General features: G+C 35.9%; 1 protein-coding gene across 2 annotated transcripts in view; it reads left to right on the top strand.

The window, feature by feature from the left end:
- Positions 1–20,049, top strand: part of PLS1 (plastin 1) — a 104,741-nt gene that overhangs the window by 67,766 nt on the left and 16,926 nt on the right. For both annotated transcript variants that reach the window (XM_060149158.1, XM_060149157.1), the window contains exons 6-11: positions 907–988; positions 8,851–9,016; positions 9,098–9,240; positions 10,147–10,242; positions 12,899–13,094; positions 18,060–18,138. In XM_060149158.1, coding sequence (XP_060005141.1) covers positions 907–988; positions 8,851–9,016; positions 9,098–9,240; positions 10,147–10,242; positions 12,899–13,094; positions 18,060–18,138 — 762 coding nt within the window. The remainder of the gene's footprint in view (positions 1–906; positions 989–8,850; positions 9,017–9,097; positions 9,241–10,146; positions 10,243–12,898; positions 13,095–18,059; positions 18,139–20,049) is intronic.

Raw genomic sequence — 20,049 nt, 5'->3', positions numbered from 1 at the left:
AGATTAACATTTTAATTCAATCTTGTCATATCCATGGCTCTTTGCAATCTATTTCTGCTCACTAGATTGTAAACTCTCTAAGGGCATGTCTTTGTCCTTGTTGTGTGTACTAAAGCCCCAGCATACTTCTTTGAACAAAGCAGATATCTCTTATTTTTTAAGTTTATAAAAAAACAGAAGACTTTCAAAGAAGAAAACCACAAATATTCTTAGCACCCATAAATAGCCATTATTGCTCTTCTGGCACATTTCCTCAGTCTTTTTTCTGTGTTTTTTAGTTAAAAATAAAAAACTATGCATGAGTACAGGATATCAGTTTTTAGGACATTACGTATACAATAGACCTTGAATTCTACCTACAAGTCTGATCTGTTCGTCTGACCTTCAGAGGAAATTCCTATTATGAATTGAATGGGTATTTTCTTACCTTTATTAAAATACAGAGATAAAATTTATATTAGTTTCTTTTAAAATGTTTGAATTACTGAAATTTCAGACCAAGTCTCTGGCTCTTCATCTTTCTGCAGCAACAGTAATTTTAACACTGTTCATATCACTTTATGAAATTAGCCTTCTTGAGGATTTTTTTATTCAACATTTCAGGCTGCTGAATGTTGATGATCATTAAAGGAAATAAAGGCAAGATTCACATAAAGAAAATGCAAGAGTGTTTGAAAACAGTTAGAAGGAAATGCTAAGATTACAATTGCAGTGAATGATGAATGTGTTTTAGGTTAGGGAATATTTCTTAGATTTTTAAAATTAAGTCCCTGACATGAATTATAGTATAATTTTCAAAGAAATGGATGGTTACTTTTCAAAATTTAACTTTATTGTCTACTTGCAAAAATAAACTGAAAACATTTCTGGGAGTCTTAAACTAAATTATTCCCATTTTCTCTTTAGTAAAATGATCAACTTATCTGAACCAGATACAATTGATGAAAGAGCCATTAATAAGAAGAAGCTCACCCCTTTCACTATTTCTGTAAGTATTTGTCCTTTGCTAGTAATCATGTTACTGTAAGGATCATGGATCTCTTATTAATGGATCTTTAGGCCCAGGCAAATCCTTTGATTTAACATAATTTTGGTTTCCTATTAAAAACTAGGTTTTTACTAAGTAAAAATTCAGCTGCATTTTTTAATGAAGAAATTAAGATTCAAAGTACGTTGGATGAAATTTAAAGTAGTGTCCAGATTATGTTCCTCAACTATTGTAGTTACTGAGTTATTTTTATTAATGAATATTCGCTTGATGCCAGTGTTTTTGTTGGTTGATTGAGATAAGAATACTCCATAGTTTTACCACATGTGTTACCATTTCACAAAATTTTCGCTATTCTTTCTGTACTAGATTGTTCTGTAGTCAGCTTCTCCATTCAGATCTTGTTAAAGTCCGGGAATTTATAGTCACCACACTTTTCCCCTCAAAATCTCTAGATCAATAGGGGAATATCAGTATCTACTCAGTACATACTAGGTACCAGTCGCTGTTCTGAACACACCACATGAATTATCCCTTTGACTTCTCCCAGCAGCCTTAAAGTAAGGTGGATGCTATGATTTTACAGATGAGGAAACCGAGGCACTGAGAGGTTGCACAGTGGCCGACGCAGGATCTGGTCCCAGTAGTCTAGCTCCAGAGCCCATCCTTTTAATCACCAAGCTATACTGCCACTCTCATGTGGTGGTAGTAATAAGCAACTAAGTTAATGTGCTAGTCACAGCTGTAGCTATTAAAAGTGAGCTACTGCTAGGCTGTTTCCTTTATTTCTATTGGCAGGTATAATTCTTGATTTTGCTAAGGTTGTTAAGGCTCTTCTATAAGGGAGCTATGACCTTGGAGTAGTGATATGTGGTTAGTCTCAGACTATCCAAGGGGTCCTCCCATTTCCCGTTATTCTTGAGTAGTACAGAATTTGCTGTTGACTAACATGGCTTTCTTGACCCCCATTTTCCAATAATGTTACATATTCCTAGCAGAAACTACCATTCTTGAAGAAGCCCCTTTCTGACTGCAATTGCCAGAAGTTTATTCTCCTTCATATCTTGTGTCAGGATGTTTCCTCTAATATCTATCATTGTTGAAAATATACATCTTATTTTTAGAATGCATGTGTCACACAATTTTTTATGGCCCTGAATCTGAAATGCAACATTTCTTACTATTGTATAAATTAATTGTACGGTTTTACTTTTAATACTTATATGCAGTGCATTGGAGAAAATGAAGAAAAATATTCTGTAACTATTTTTGCAATACTATAGGATGGGTCTGAGGGGCTAAGTTTTTTATACTTCTGTTTTTAGAGATAGCATTCTTCCAATATGAGTAGGGATAATAGTCGAGGTCTCTAAGATGCTTGAAAAAGTGTACTAATGTAGAATGAGAAAAGATAGCCCTCTGGGAAGGGGCAAAGTGTTACTGTGGTTATTAAATCTGTTTTGTTTATTCAGTAATTTTAGAGCTCTGGGAATAGATCTGCTAGACAGCTACCCGTTTCCCATGAAACTTTATCTCGAAGAAGCCTAATTCATTTGTAAAAGATTGTGATAATATAGTTTTTCGCCTCATGATGATAGGTTGGTAAAGTATCATGATGTATGAAAGAAGAGAAATACAAAAGGATGAAAATGACATATAATAACTATGAAAGCAAGGGAAAGAGATCAGGTAGCTAAGAGCAGGACTCATTTATGATCTTGGATACTTGGTCATCTCTCTTTCTACCCAATGTGTTGCTGAGCTGCATTCTTTTGATTGTTTGTCATTATTGAAAGAAAAATAATTATATGAGTAAGAGTCAAACAGATGGCAATGATTTAGGGACCTAAAAGTCAGGAAACTAACACAAGAGTGGGTATAGGAGATTGAATCTGTTCCTTGTAAATGTAAAAAATCCATTGCAATTGATATACTCACATATATACAAGGTGTGTATGTATATACTTTACACTTACGTATGTTTACAAATGTACACACACATATATGACCTTAATTTCAATTACACTTTAAGTAGGGAAAACATGAAGCTCATTTGGACATTACAAATGCAGTGAAAGTGATGGTATGTAAAATAAGGATGAAATCTGAATAACAAAGAATGCCTTTGTCCTTACCCGATAAGTGTTTAGCACAGCCCTCTAAAAAAAATCATTAACAAAGTGGACTCATCTGGAATTGAAGCTTTATTGGAAACGAAAATTTGCAAAGTGGTATGAATTAAAAGAAAGAAAACTTGCAATCCCTATTTGAGACTGTTAGTAAAGAGTTGGATAGTTAATCAAAATAGAAGGGACATGAGAAACCATCTCACACAGCAGTGTAAATTTTTCTGCCTGGTAAAGTGGGCTCTATCTTAGACACAGACAATTCACTGATACACAAAAAAGATGGGAGAGAATGGATGGCTTTCCAAGATAAACTGCCATGTTTGCTTGATTGTTTTGTTAGTATCTCTGTAGGGTAAGATATCCTATTTTACAGATTAGGACACTGAAACACAAGGAGGAACAACCTCTCTTATGTCTCCGTTGTTGAAGGTTCCCCATTGTTCTCGCCTATCCCCCCCAAAACAGGTCTTCAGGAAGGAAGGGCAGTTGTCCATGTTAGGACTTGGAGAGCAACCTCTGTATGGGGTTCTCCTGTTACTTCTTGTTCTTTAGAATCGGCTCTAGACAATAGTGGTCATCCCATTCCCTCATTTCCAGTAGGGCAATAATGTATTTACCAATTAGAAACTACCATTTATTTGAGGAAGCACATTTTAGCTCCTTATTTTCAATCCATTTTTAGCCAATTACTCAGAAGTCATTTACTATACTTGTAAAGCCAACATTTTTGAATAAAATTAACGTCGAAAGCTGGTTCTCCATATATCACCAACATAACCTGTTAAGACAAAGCTGAGTTTTACTGCTTACAGCAGTAAGAGAAAACACCACCTGCAAATCTGTGGCAGTGTCTTCAAGCTGAGGTTAGAACTGATGATCTGGAATTATGGTTTAAGGTGGGTCTTTCACTGTGGGAGAGGGGAAGAGAGGAGACTAATGACTGGGTAAGGATGATGATGCAACTGATGCAACAGTCAGAACTGATGGAAATTGCAAGGGGAGGATTTCAAGGTGAGGGTGTCAAAGAATCTTTTAGAGTATTAACTGTCCATTGATACTTTCCACTGAGGAGTTGATAGGTCTTGCAAGTAGTGGCTGCAATGAACAATCAAATATTTTGCCACCTTCTCCTGGAAGAATAAAGTCATGCCAGTGAAGACAGAGGAATAAGTGCAAAGTCACATTAAGGTGTGGTTTCCTTGTCACTGTCCAGGCTGAGAAAAGCAGTGGAAGGTTTTGGTTCTCACTAGTTATTACAGTCAATTTGGTGAAATTACATATTTCTTCTGGCCACAGTACCATGCTGTCAATGTAATGGGTCATTGCAAGATTAACACTATTACTGGAAAAATTTTCAGTCCAGTTCTTTCCCCAGCTAATGCATTCTGGGGAATCACACGAGAGCAAACATTCTTTATGCTCTTGGAAATGAAGAGAGAAACATATTACTGGTCTAGCGTAAATTGACAGAGGCTGTCTCTTGAAAGTTATATTGATTTGATTTAAGGTAATTAAACATATCTGAAGGTAGGAAAAATCTTCTGAATATCTAGAAAATACTTGAAATTTACTGAAAATATTTTCGCAATTATCATGTTTATTTAGGTTGTAAATATATTGAAGGATTCTCTGGTTCGGCCTTCTTTTGGGAGAACTGCATTTAAATGAATATTGCTTAATACCACTACAAAAATAATTTAATTCCAAATGCTTACTTCAGTTACCCTTGACTAAACCCCAAGAGATACAGCCACTTACTTGGAGCCCAGCAAGATAAATTGCTTCAGCATACTGTAAGAGGAAGCCATTGAAATAATCACTCTGCTTTGTAAACCTTTGTGTAACTTCTGGCTAGTAAACATAAAAATTTAAACAAACTGTGGGAGCAGGGGCCCCACCCAAACGTGGACTGTAGAAATAAAAGAGGAAAAGACAATCTCTACCTTTTCCCCAAAGCAAATCAAACACAATTAACAACAAATCCCCTAGCTCTTAAAGTTACCTCCTCTTATCTTTGGTGACTTAAAAGTCTGACTGTATTGATTATTTATCACCATTAAATGGCCAAAAAAATTAGGCCTAGTAGCAAACAGGCCACCGTGCCTTTCCAAAAGGTGAAAAGTTGATCGGAAAAATGTCATCGGTACATAGTATGCGTTTGTTATTTAGGGAAGAAATGTGAGGAGGAGGGAATAAAAAAAAAAAAAGTTAAAAGCCAAGGTAACTCTAAATTTTTCGAATTCAGTGTCTTTTCCAATTTGCTGCCTTGTGTTGTCCCAAACTGTTTTTTTGTTGTTTGGTGGCTCTTTTCTTGTACATTTGTGTTTCTGATCACTGGTATAGCATTGATAGATGATAGCTAAAGCAAAAATTAATTAATATTATTAAATAAATATTGCCCTCAATTAAGCTTTTAGATTAAAATTAATGGCATGTTTGGATAAAAAACTTTGAGTTACCCTTTTTTAGGTTTATTTGAAAATAATTTCAAACGTAGAGAAAGTTGCAAAACTAAAAACTATACAAAAACACTCATACATCCTTTACCTGGGTTCACCTGTTGTTAGTGGTTTATTGCACTTTAATATTTGTGCTCTCTCCCTCGTGTGTGCGTGTGTACACAACCTTTTTTCCTGGACCACTTGAGGATAAGTTACATACCTTATCACTCTTTACCAGTGAATTCCTTAGCATATATTTACTCAGAACAAGGATTTTCTCTTATATTACCACAGTATAGTTATCAAGTTTGTAAATTTGTATATTGAGAGGCACAAGATATCTGCATGTCTCTTATAGTTGATGTTAGTTTTTATCATCAGGTTAAGATGTTACCCAGTTTCTCCACTGTATAATTACTGTTTCCTTTTCTTTTTCTCCCTTGCAACTAATAAGCAGTCCATGAGGAAACACTTGAAGGCCATGCAGATATCCTGCTCCATAACAGAATTTTCCCCTAGATTTTAGATTCCCTAGATTGATGATTCTTTCCTAACAGGGTCTTTACCATGATGGTTGCAAAATTATGTTTTTTTTTTCAACTCCAGCACTTCCTCTACATTTACTAGTCTTTTATTTTTTTATTTTTGTTTTGCGGTACGCAGGCCTCTCACTGCCGTGGCCTCTCCCGTTGCGGAGCACAGGCTCCGGACGTGCAGGCTCAGCGGCCATGGCCCACGGGCCCAGCCGCTCCGCGGCATGTGGGATCCTTCCGGACCGGGACACGAAACCGTGTCCCCTGCATCGGCAGGCGGACTCCCAACCACTGCGCCAACAGGGAAGCCCTAGTCTTTTATTATTTGGCATTCTTCTGTAACCCAGAGAACTCTCTTCTCTCTCTCTGTCATTGATAGGACTCAGGAGTTCCTACTTTTTCCAGTGGCTTAATTCATTACTGTGCTTGATTATTTTGGTGTTTAACTTGTCCCAGATTTGGCCATAGAGAGCACCTTCAAGATGGCTCTGGGCCATTTTTCCTTTTTTTTTCCATTGTTGTAAAATACACATAACATAAAATTGATCACTTTAACCATTTTTAAGTGTACAGTTCTGTGGCATTAAATACATTCACATTGCTATGGATTCATCAATACCATTCTTCTCCAAAACTCTTCTCATCCTCCCAAACTGAAACTCTATACCCATTAAATAATAGCTCCCTGGGACTTCCCTGGTGGCGCAGTGGTTAAGAATCCGCCTGCCAACGCGGGGGACACGGGTTCAAGCCCTGGTCTGGGAAGATCCCACATGCTGCGGAGCAACTAAGCCCGTGTGCCACAACTACTGAGTCTGCGCTCTGGAGCCTGTGAGCCACAACTACTGAAGCCTGCGAGCCACAACTACTGAGCCCATGTGCCACAAATACTGAAGCCCGTGCGCCTAGAGTCCGTGCTCCACAACAAGAGAGGCCACCGCAATGAGAAGCCCATGCCCCGCAAAGAAGAGTAGCCCCCGCTCACCTCAGCTAAAGAAATCCCACGTGCAGTAACGAATACCCAATGCAGCCAAAAATGAATGAATGAATGAATGAATGAATGATTTTTTTAAAAAAGCTCCCCATTGTCCACTCCCCCATCCCCTGGCTATCACCATTCCACTTTCTGTCTCTATGAATTTGGCTACTCTGGGTACCTCATATAAATGGAATCATACAATAGTTCTTTTTCATGGCCAGCTTATTTCACTTAGCATAATGTCTTCAGGATTCATCCATGTTGCAGCCTGTGCAGAATTCCCTTCCTTTCTAAAGCTGAATAATATTCTATTGTATGCCTATACCATATTTTACTTATCTGTTTATCTGTGGCTGGACACTTGGGTTGTTTCCACCTTTTGGCTTTTGTGAATAATGCTGCTACACACATGGGTATACAAATATCTCTTTGAGTCCTAGCTTGCTTTCTTTTTTGAGTAAATATCCAGAAGTGGATTTGCTAAACTATATGGTACTTCTGTGTTTAATTTTTTGAAGAATAGCCATACTGTTTTCCACAGAAACTGCACCATTTTACATTCCCACTAGCAATGCACAGGGTTCCAATTTATCTACATCCTCTCCAACACTTGTTATTTTATTTTGGTTTTTTTTTTTTTAATAATAGACATCCTGATGGGTGTGAAGTGGTACCTCACTGTGGTTCGGTTGACGTTTCCCTGATGATTAGTCATGTTGATCTGCTTTTCACGTGCTTACTGTTCATCTGATATCTTCTTTGGAGAAATGTCTGTTCATGTCGTCTGCCCATATTTTAATCAGGTTGTTTTATTGTTGTTGAGTTGTAGGAGTTCTTTCTCTCATCATAATTAGTGCTCATACTCTAATTGGGGGTGATATAAAAATAAATATATAACTATATAACATGTCGGAGAATGATACAGAGTAAAATAGAGAATGATGAGTGCGAGCAAAGGCTGTGGTGATGCTTGCTATCTTGTGTAGGACAATTGGAGAAAGCCATTAGGTGCATTTGAGCAGTGTAAAGGAATTGTGGATATTTGAGGAAAGTGTGTTCCAGGCAGAGGGAATAGCAAGTTCAAAGGCCCTCTAGAGCTGGAACAGAGTGAGTGAGAGGAGATAGTGGGAATGATGGGGAACATTTGTAGGGTTTTAAAGCTAGGGAATGCCATCAGGTCCATATTTTAATAAGGTTACCAACAGCAGGGTACTATGGAAGGTGGGTTTTAGAGAGTAAGTCTGAGCATGGGTGTTAGGAAGGAATTAAGAAACTTGAAGAAAGGTACTGACAGTTTCCAGAGGTATTTAGAAGGTGGAATTGACAGAAATTGGTCACAGGATGTTAGAGGCAAGAAGAACAAGGATTCTGCTCAGGTTTCTGACTTAGGAAGAAAGAAGCAAGAATGAAGGTTGGTCCTGTCAACCAAGATAGGAAATAAAGGAAAAGCCAGTTTTGACAGAGGATTAGAGGAATAGGGAAGCATGGCTAGAAAATTGCTTCAATTATGGACATGTTGAGTTTGAGATACTTGTGAAACATCCAGGTAGACATAACCAAATATGTATACAGGTGTAGAGCTTAGAGTGGGTGCTGGGAGGAAGTGTGGCCTGGAGATATGGCTTTGAAAGTCATTGGCATATAGAGGTGATATAAGTACTACTTATGTTAAAAAAAATGGGAAGTTTCACCATCCATTGTGTCTTATTTACCTTCACAACTTGTTGATAAGAGTTTAGAAAGTACTTTCTCACATGTATTTTTCTTTGTGGCGATTCAGGAAAATTTAAACCTAGCCCTGAATTCTGCCTCAGCCATTGGTTGTACAGTGGTCAACATTGGTGCACAGGATCTCAAAGAAGGAAAACCTCACTTGGTCTTGGGACTTCTCTGGCAGATCATCAAAGTTGGTCTTTTTGCTGATATTGAGATTTCCAGAAATGAAGGTAAGGTCATCAAAAATATTTACTTTTCATTGATATATACTTACTGTGGGAAAAATTTATATTTCATTGTTTTCCTCTCAGCCCTGATTGCATTGCTAAATGAAGGTGAGGATCTAGAAGAGTTGATGAAGCTTTCTCCAGAGGAATTACTGCTGCGTTGGGTGAACTACCATCTGACCAATGCAGGATGGCGTACCATCAGCAACTTCAGCCAGGACATTAAGGTTCATATTTTAATGTTCAAATTTGCGACATACAAAAAGGATGTAGATGCATGTCAGGAACAAAAGGAGTTCAGACTTAATTTGTATGTGTGTTTGTGTTATGGCTGTGGTTTTTTAAACAAAGACAAAAAAGAACTTCAATCACAGACTTAAATTTGAATTGAAGTTTAATTCACAAGCACACAGTGTAGAAAATGAAATTTTTGCATTTCTCTGTGTGAGGTGGATCCCCCACTTAAAATCACAAAATCTTTTACTAAAAAAACCCCAAAAAACTGGTTTATTGGCTTTTAAAAAGAAATACAACTGGTTGTGAGAGGAAAGAGATGCTAGCATTAGCAGATTAAAGTATTGTTTCCCTTTTTGTATGCCACGGATAGATTAGATAATAATGAGAATGTCAGTCTGTTAATTTGGACTGAGAATTACATCTGTTGCTAGACTAGAGGCCCTTGTGGGCTTGTCCAGTTTAATACTTACTTCCACTTTCTCAATAACCAGCTAAGAGGAAACCAAAGTATCAGAGGGCATAGGGAATCAGTAGACAAAAGGGGGTCTTCAGGTGTGTCTCTGAACCACAGTAGCTTGAAACACTTCCCTCCCCACTGGAAGACACTTGTCAAGGAAACTTGGCCCTAATCTTAACTGATGCTGATCCTTAGGAGTGTAAACAAATGAAAGAGGTGAGGAAGGGCCTTCCAGGTTTAGGAAACAGTGTTGCTAGAAGCTCTCAAGGGTGAAACAGCATAGTGCATTCAGGATCCTGTAAGCAATAAGTAAAGGTTACTAAGTTATTATTCCCTTCTTTGAGATGAGGACAATTGCTTCAATTTGAGTACTTTTCCCCATAAATCCCGTGATGATTTTATTCATTTGAAAAATTCTATTTTGTTTCCTTCCTTAAAGGATTCAAGAGCCTATTTTCATCTGCTTAATCAGATTGCACCTAAAGGTGACCGGGATGATGGACCTGCCATTGCCATTGACCTTTCAGGATTTAATGTGAGTATAGTTTTTAATTAAAATTTTAAAAAATTTTTATAAAATATGCATAGCATAAAAATGACAATTTTATGTGTACAGCTCAGTGGCGTTACATTTGCAGTACATGCAACCATCACCAGTACCCCTCTCCAAAAATTTTTCCTCGTCACATAGTGAAGTCTGTATCCATTAAACAATAACTCCCCATTCCCCTCTCTCCCAAGCTCCTGGTAACCACTATGCTACTTTGCGTCTCTATGAATTTGACTAGCGAGTACAGTCATATTTAGAGTACAGTTCGCTTCAGGCAGCATTCCCTGGTGGCGTCCTCAGCCCTTCATTAAACCTTGGCTCTTTGCTTTTCAGAAGTTATTTTTCATGCCCTAGGCTCTAAATTTCCATGCTAAGCCATCTGGCTGTCATGAGTGAGGAAGGGGAATTGCAGAATTCTGACCTTGAGTATGTGTGGAATCAACCCTACACTCACATTTCCCTGGTGCAACATCACTGGAACACACCAGGGTGCTTTTGCTGCTGTGCACAAGGAAAGGGAGCGACAAGCTGTTATTAGATTTCTAAGCAGTTGATTATAAGTTCTTCCAACTTATATTTGACAATACACAAAATAAAAAATGGCAATTCCTAGTATTTATGGTGTAGGAAGAACTGATACAAATCCTGACCCATCTAACACATTTTATAGGAAGCCCATTCTTTTAGCATAAGTTCTAAGTACCAGGGATGGTTCTATCGAAACCTTAAAGTATGGTCAGATTATAGTTTGTATGAAAATCTATTAAGTACTTAAAGTGTAATATCCAGAATATTTAGTTTTAAAGGCAACTTGAGTCATCACTAATTAATTATATTTTACATTATTATAAAATCTAAAAATCAGTATTGCAAAATTTACAAATTAGCTTGAGTACAAAAATTAGGAAGTTAAAATAACTTACAGAAAGTTTCAAACCTACTCAAAAGTGGGCAAACTTAATATACTGAACTACCATGTGTTCATCCCCCAAGTTCAACAACTATCAACTCATGGTCAGTCTTGTTTCTTCATTTATCACCTACCTATTTGCTTCCTCTTCCATATTATTTTGAAGCAAATCCTAGACATGGTATCATTTCATCAATATGTACTTCTAAAAGATAAAGACCCTTTAAAAATATAACCATAATACCTTACATAACTAAAAAAAATAATCTGTAATATCAAAATAACTAGTCAGTGTTGACATTTCCTGTTGCCTCATAAATGTCAGGTTTTCTTTTTATAATTTATCTGAATTAAGATCTAAGTAAGGTCCACATATTGTGATCTGTTCACGTCTACCTGAGGAGCTTTTTATTGCTGTTTAATAGCATTGAACCTATTGCTTTCTCTGATTTCAATTACATTTTATTTACAACTCTGGTGCACAGAATTAGATAAGTCATAATCCTTGGTCATGATATACTCTCATCGTGGGTCCAGGCATGTCCCTCTTTTTATTTATTTTTGTCTGGTAGTTGTTTGTTTGTATTGAAATTGTAACAAGCTCGTACAAACCCTCAATCCAACAAGAAAGCTAAGACTTTGACATCAGTTTACATTTAGCTGTGTAGTTCTTCCCTGTGCCATCTCTCTGCGTCCCCTTAATGTGATAATCACCATCTTGAATCTTACGTTCATCGTTTTTTGCCTTTCTTTTGCTATAGTTTTTTTTCAACCAAATGTATTTCTTAAAAAATTAAATTTATTTTACTTAAAAAAAATTTTTTTATTGGAGTATAGTTGATTTACAATGTTGTGTTAGTTTCAGGTGTACCGCAAAGTGAATCAGTTATACATATACATATATCCACTCTTTTTTAAGATTCTTTTTCCATATAGGCCATTAGAGAGTATTGAGTAGAGTTCCCTGTGCTACACAGTAGGTCCTTATTACATATCTATTTTATATATAATAGTGTGTATATGTCAATCCCAGTCTCCCAATTTATCCCTCCCCTACTTATCCCCTGGTAACCATAAGTTTGTTTTCTACAAAATTTATTTTACTTTTTAACTTCATACAAAGTTTATCATATACTTAAATTTCTATACTTATTTTGAACATATTAATGAGTCACTCATATTGTTATATGTCATTGTGTGAATATAACACAGTTTCACAGTTTTCATCTGCTCTCCTGTTGGTAAGCATTTGGTTTGTTTCCAGGGTTTTGCAATTGTGAAAAGTGCTGTTCCTACTGACTTTAATATTTTTTATATGTATCCCAGCTTGTTTTTCATTGAGAAAAGAGTCTACTGGAAATACCAGAGTAGAAAGGGTGAGATAGCTAAGCCTCTTAGCCAGAAAGCATTCTAGTATATGGCCTTGAGCAAGTTACCTATAATTCAGCCAGTAGAAGCTTACTGATACAATGTTTGAGAGTTTTGTTGAGTACTTCAGCAATGAGGGTGAAATATTCCACTGATCCCAGCAAGAAAACTCAGAGACTTGTTCTTACCGATTTAAAAGAAATGGGGAAGTTAATTTGGAATTCCTGCACATTCTGACCCTGTTTTGAGCCATTATTTGATATATTTCCAGAAAAGTAGTTGCTTATAAATATGTATATGAATTAAAAATTATGCCAGTAAAAAGTTTAATCTTGAACATTTTTGTTTTATTTCATTGTTTAGGAGGAAAATGACTTGAAGCGTGCTGAATTCATGCTTCAGGAAGCAGATAAACTGGGCTGCAGACAGTTTGTTACTCCTGCAGATGTGGTTTCAGGCAATCCTAAACTTAATTTAGCTTTTGTAGCTAATCTGTTTAACACATACCCAAGCCTACACAAGCCTGATAATAATGACATCGATATGAATTTATTGGAAGGTATGCTCTCTCTGTCTTTAATTGATTCACTGTGTGTATCTTTTTGTGGTATTGTCCTACTTCACTGTCAGAGGTAGGGGATTGTGGTGGGAGATCAAGTTTACTGTGTGTAGGCATGTGCATTCATTAAAAAGTTCAACTTAAAGTCGTTTTTCATTTTGGTTAAAAGAGAATGCTGAGGTAGATTTTACATGTCTGTCATTTCTCCATAAGAGTTTAGTGAAAACCATCATACATTTAAAACGTTCTCTTAAATGACCACATAACATAATTACACCACCAATATGGACAATGAATTATAGCTATTGGAAAAAAATAATTATTTGTAGCTTTTTTCTCCTTTGAAAGCTACAGTTTGACTCCAGTATTGTTCTCTTTTTAATGTGTTTAGTGTACATGAAAAAATTTACAATATTCATTACTTGTCTTGTGTGTGGGCTATTGTTATCTGTCTCATAATTTATAATACTTTCCTGTTTTGCTTCATGAAATGCAGATTTGACCCCTCCTAATGTAGGTACTGTATTTAGTACTTTTCTCTACTCTATAAATATATTCATTCTGAATGTTCTTTTTATTAGTACCATTTACTCTTTCTGTCTGGGTTGATATTTATTTTTTGCATTGTTCATGTTGTGTTTTTTTTTCTGTCTTAATATGCCTAAAGAATGAATGATGACAAGCAAGAAACACAAATGAAACCTGATTAGGATAGCAGAGCAAGACTTGATTATGTAAACTCTCCACCTAATTTGCCTTCTATAATGATGGAATAGTGTAGTTGTTAACACATTAGAAATCAATTTTGACAACTGATTTCATGATTTGATGTAAAGCTTTTATCCCTCTGCTGTGAATAAACAGACTTATCTTTTTTTTTAAGTTAAAAGTTTATTCTTTTATTTTTTAACATCTTTATTGGAGTATAATTGCTTTACAATGGTGTGTTAGTTTCTGCTGTATAACAAAGTGAATCAGTTAGACATATACATATGTTCCCATATCTCTTCCCTCTTGCGTCTCCCTCTCTCCCACCCTCCCTATCCCACCCCACCCCTCTAGGTGGTCACAAAGCACCGAGCTGATCTCCCTGTGCTATGCGGGGTTTTATCTCAAGTAATCTTTGGCAGGATCTGTTTAGATTCTATAACATAGATCATTTTGTATTACTTAGCTACATTACATTTACTAAATGTCATTGAAGCTTACAATATATGAATCATCATAATGACAAAAACATTCTCGGTGTCTAGTTCTTTCTCCTTATCTGTTTCAGCCTCTCTCCTTTTCTTCTGCCAACCTCACACTCACTCACATGCATACTAAAACCCACATTAGTACCAGAACTAAGAGTAAAAACAGTGGCAGCAGTGGTGGCAGTTGTCAGAGGTTAGGGCCACTCCTAAAATAGTCTTCATGGTCGCCCTGGTTTGGAGAAGCTGGTCCTCAGGTGGGGATTCTTCCTGGTGGGGAGAACTTGATACTGCAGTGTTCATTCTCCCACATCACCCACCTTCTTCCCTTCTTCCCCAGTAAGACAGAGTGAGAAATCAGCTTCATCATCTTTTTCTCTTTGACTGCCACAACCAGAGTTCCAAGGTCCTGGTCACTTTATGATTACAGCTTTTTGATTAATGAAAGAAGTTTCAGATTTAACAGATGTGTTCTTTGAGGAATATGATTAATTCACTCTTTCAGAAGTTCACTAAAATAAAGATTGTGTTCTCTACATAGATATGTAACTGAGAGGTAAGATAGGTTAAAAAATGTTGATTTTTCAGCAGAGAAATTTAGGGTGAGGGATTAGAACTTTTAAAAAATTAAAAAGGGAGACTGCTGTGTTTTTTTCGGTCTGGGAAATTTCAAAATTCCTCTGTGTCTTACAGTAGAAGGCATTGTTTAGAGTGGCATATTAAAAATGATCTGCTTTTTATAGTCACTGAACTCTTGCTAGATACCTTTTCCAACTTGCTCGCTCTCCTATTTGTCACGTTTGAATTCTTTTGCTAGTGTTCAGCATGCTTTTGGAATTTTTCAGTGTGAATAGGATTGCTAAATATTTCCACTAGTATTTACTTTATTTATGTAAAAAGATACTTTGGGAAATATTTATCAGTCATCTTTATTTAGAACATATGTATGTCCTGATACATCTGCCAAAAATGAATTTGACTTTGACTGTCATTGGAATTTTTTCCTCTGTACATTTGTTTTTGTAGAGCCTTATGAAATTTGAAGCTTGACCGTATCACATCCCATATTCATATATTAGTATGTCCTTATTGGCAAAGAATTTTATCTGTATGGAATTAAAGAAAATTAAAAGCCCAGTTAAATATTAAATCTTTATATTAAATTGAGCCAAATATGTGGGTTACCTATAGAGAGACAATCTCAGAATTCATTTGTGGTGATAGAAAATACAGAGACCATGGAATTAGACTTTGTCCAAATCATGGCACCAGAAAATACAGAGACCATGGAATTAGACTTTGTCCAAATCACGGCACCACCATTTAATAACTGAGTGATCTTTGTGAGCCTTGGTTTTCTCATATATAAAACAGGGCTAATAATACTTATTTTGAAGAATTTCAGAGCAAGTTAAAATGACCTTTCATGAATGAATGAGTTTAGCATACAGTATGTGCTCAATAATGTTCAGGTCAGGAAGAGGAAAACACTTAATACATCACTTAGCACATGTAGTGAGTGTTCAATATATGTTCCTTTTCTTTCCTCTTAGTAGCCTACTTTTAATATATTTGTTATTTTCTCTGAAACTTTTATCAATTGCAGTGTCAGTTTGGCCCTGAACATGAAAAGAATGTTTTATAGTTCTTTCTCTCTTTTATGTCAGCAATAAAAGATTTTACTTCTAAGATGGCTTCAGTTGTCTGAAATCCAGACAACATTTCCAGTCCGGAATACATATGTTTTTGTAATGCTTTACCATGGCTCTTGCACAAATGCATAGTGCTTCTGGCTTTTAGCATTTATTTACCAAGACAATTTGAAATGGTATTAGATAAACAAATGCTCACTTGTAAAATCTGTTTTACTTTCCAGGTATCAAAAATTAAAATAATGATATAATTAGTTTAGAACAGTAGGAAGAAACAGGAAACACTGAAGTTTGTAATAGTTTCAGAACTCAGTCAAAATACAACTTTAATGTCTTTTATCATCAGGTTCAGCAGAAATTGCATATTACTTTAAGTAAAAATTAAATGATTGTTATACACTATAGATGTTTGTAATCTTAAAACATAATTTGGATTTTCCTAGATGGAAATAATGTAAAAATTCTCTAATTACCAGAAAAAAATTTATATACATAGCAAAATAATAGAATGTAATAGAGAAACACCTAAAAGGTGAACCCAAGTCACATGCATCAAGCTGTTGATCATAGTATGGTTATATTTATGTCACTTCCAGGAAAGTTCAGATAGTTAATTTGAACCTATTTAATAACTCCTAAAACAAGGCAAGTGTGGGTTCTAGGAGTATTTAGTTTAACTTGGTTCTTTTTAAAAAGGTTCTCATATCAGTTACATATTATAAAATGGCAGTGGCAGATACAACAGACTGATCAGTTACCTTTTACAGACCAGAGGGAACAAAATTTAAGCAAGAAATTATATGGCTATGTAATTTAATAGAGCAAGAATTAAAGCAGATTCTGGGAAAGCCTTTAGGTAATGGTATTGAAAACCACATGAAAATACAGGGGGCAGATTATTTCCTGACCAGTCGGCACAAAAAAACAGAATCTTTTAGATTTTACAAGGTTTGGATTTCTGTTCTGGGTGTGCAGGTATACACTGTGTGTGGCACTCAGTCTGAAGATGACTGCAGGGATGACTGCATAGGGACTGGGCCCCTGGAACTCAGGTGGTTAAATGTGCCAAATTGTCCTGGGGATCCCACGTGAGCCAAAGTCCAGATGGTGATCTGGACTTGCCCATGGCTTAAAAGGGGTGAGAAGTGTAAATGTTTCAAATTTTCAAGAGTCTGGTGATGAGGTGTAGGCAAGGCCATTCCATTGTCTCCTAACTTGGCTGAAAAACAAACAGTAATATTTATAGATGGTCACTTAGGACAATCTGCAATCCAGGGGATGACCAGAAAGCAGACGTGGCAAAAAGAGCCCCCATCTCTCTCTGCCCACTTTGTGGCACACCAGAGTCCACATTTCCCTTATGGATGGGGTAAGCACTGCTGTGAAGGGACTGCTCAGGGAGCGTAGGTAATCACAGGTTCAATAATAGTGCCTGCAGGAGTTTGTTCTTGAGGTGATCTTTGAGGTCTAGTGACTTACCATGATGAAATGTGTCTTTGTCTTCGCACTCTGAATGGGGGCTGTGTCCCTTATATATTTTCAGTAGGGACAATCTAAAATAACTCAGGAAGCCTGTAAAATAGTTATAGCCCCTCGTTGCTTATTTTCATATTACCTCTCCCCTTCATTGCTGTTTGATTAAAATGCAGGTTTGTGTGCTCAGACACTTTTCCTGTGTAAAACCATAATCTGTACAAATTTAGAGATACTGCATTGGGGAAGGTACAGCTTTTCTATTTTTGTTTAATGTGCTAATGCTACCCTGAAAGGCTGCTTTATTAATTTTTAGCCAATCCCTTTTGCATGTAATCATTAACTACAGATAGGACCACATAAGTTTATCTGTTACTTTTCTGAACAGAGAAACCCATGGCTCAGTAATTCACAGACATCAAGTAAGGGATTCTAGATGGAGACATTTAGAAAGCAAATGGAGGCTTTCTAGACAGGGAAAACAAGGACTTTGGCAGTAAGAGATTTTTTCTCCCTAAAAAGATTGTAGTATCGTAGGAACCATGGCAAAGTATGTATGGCCAGTTTGTACCTGCCAGAATGGTTTAAAATATAGTTCTTGATTTCTTTTGTCCTGAATCATCAGTGTGAACTTGTGTCTACTCTAGGAGAAAGCAAGGAAGAGAGGACATTTCGGAACTGGATGAATTCCTTGGGAGTCAACCCATACATTAATCATTTGTACAGGTAAATATTTTATGTGATGCAGCTTTATGGCCAGGGTCCAACTTTTCTAGTTTCAAATTGTAGGTATGTTTACATGAGAACATTTTCTAAAAATCTCAAGAATTTTAGCCAACATTTAGAGTTTCAGAATGCTGGGGATTGGCAATACACTAGATTTTAAAAGAAAAGTATTATTTGAAAAGATAAGATTATGATAATATTAGTTATAATTTGTGATGATATAAATAACCAATTTAGTAAAGATAATCAGTTCATCTTGCTTTTTAATAATTACTAATCAGGGAAATAATAAATTATTTCAACTTTAACAGATTAGAAGAACAGTAATATTTTATAAATTGCTCTTACCATTTTATCAGTATTTTTCATTATAATTCACATGCTTTCTATTTATTTTTGCCGAAAACTTCAACTGTCCCGTAATTTGTTCAGTATATTTTTTCTAATATGTAGAAATAACTTGGTTTCCCTAAGTACTTGTTTATTTTGTTCTTTCTTGTTTAAAAATGACGACACGTTATTAACATTGGTTGGACTAAGAAAATATTTTTTATTGAATCATTTCCTGGGCTCTCTGGTAGTGCTAACAATGTGTCTTTCTAGGTGTAGATGAGAGGAAACCTTCCTTCTCTCTTTATAATAAGATCTACCAGCATGCCTTAAAAATGCAAAAGAACTCAACTTCAGCTAATTGTATATTTTTTAGGAAAAAGGTCTAATTAACTAAACCTATTAATAATTTACACACCAAGGAAACTCATTATTATTTAAAATATGAACTGAAGATTAATGCCACAAAAGACCACGTTCACTGGGTAACTGAGATTTATGGTGCAGTTATTTCTTGGTGTATATTCAAAATAGTCTTTAAAACTGGTATTGCCTGATTCTGGTAACTAGCGTTGATGTGACAGACTTAATTGAATAAAGTCTTTAATAGGAGTGTGTAAATCCTAGCTAGATGACGAGATATACATATTTAGACTGAAACTGCTGTTATAGTAGCAGGGCAGTAAAGGACTCAAATGCTGAAGGTAAAAAGGGGTTAGATCTTTATGGACTCATTTGAAAGAATGTCTATAATATATAATTGAGAGAAACTAATAATAGGACTACCGTGATATTATTATTTAAAAATTGAGTATATACATATGTGTATATGAATTTTTTAAAAATCTGGGGGGATGAATACCAAACTGTATGCGACCGAGAGAGGAGGGTAGGGTAGTAAGGACACTTTTATTTTCAAACTTAGTAACTTAAATATGGGTTTTTGTTTTTTTTTTTTTTACAATGAGCGTGTATTTTCTTTTTAAATTAAGAAATAAATTTAAAACTGGGGCATTAGGCTTTGTTGAAACTTCATGGTAACTTCATAAATGTCAGGAACACTAGAGTTCTCTGTGGTTGACAGTGGAGAAGAATTGACCAAATTTTTTTAGCTAAAGATTATTTTTAGTTATTTAGATCCTGAACTGCTTAGCACAGGGCTTCTGGGTGTATGTAATTTTTGGAGGGGGAAAGGGAATTCAGAAAATTCTCAAAAATAACATAACCTTAAAAAGAACCATCGGGATATAGAAAAACAATAACCAGAGGTCTAGTTGGCACCAGAGCTGTGTGTCCATGAATTTGTGTCTGGCTCATATTTCTAAACCCACCTCTAAGTGATTTTAGCTCCCCACCTACTTACACCAAACCCAGACCAAAGCAAAATAAAAATTTAGATTGATTTTAACTGAAAAGTCTCTCCTCTCAACAGGTTATTAAATATATTTTAAGAACTACTAGTCCTAGAATTTTTCTATGACAAGTTGGTTCTGGAACACATCTTAAATTCTCTGGAAATCATTTTAACTCTCTGGGCATCAGCTTCCCTATTTGCAAGACATGAGTAATAAACCATACTAC

Source organism: Lagenorhynchus albirostris, chromosome 5 (assembly GCF_949774975.1).
Source record: "Lagenorhynchus albirostris chromosome 5, mLagAlb1.1, whole genome shotgun sequence".
NCBI classification, from domain to species: domain Eukaryota; kingdom Metazoa; phylum Chordata; class Mammalia; order Artiodactyla; family Delphinidae; genus Lagenorhynchus; species Lagenorhynchus albirostris.
The sequence above is the reverse complement of the archived record's forward strand: the minus strand, read 5'-3'. Positions and strand labels throughout refer to the sequence as shown.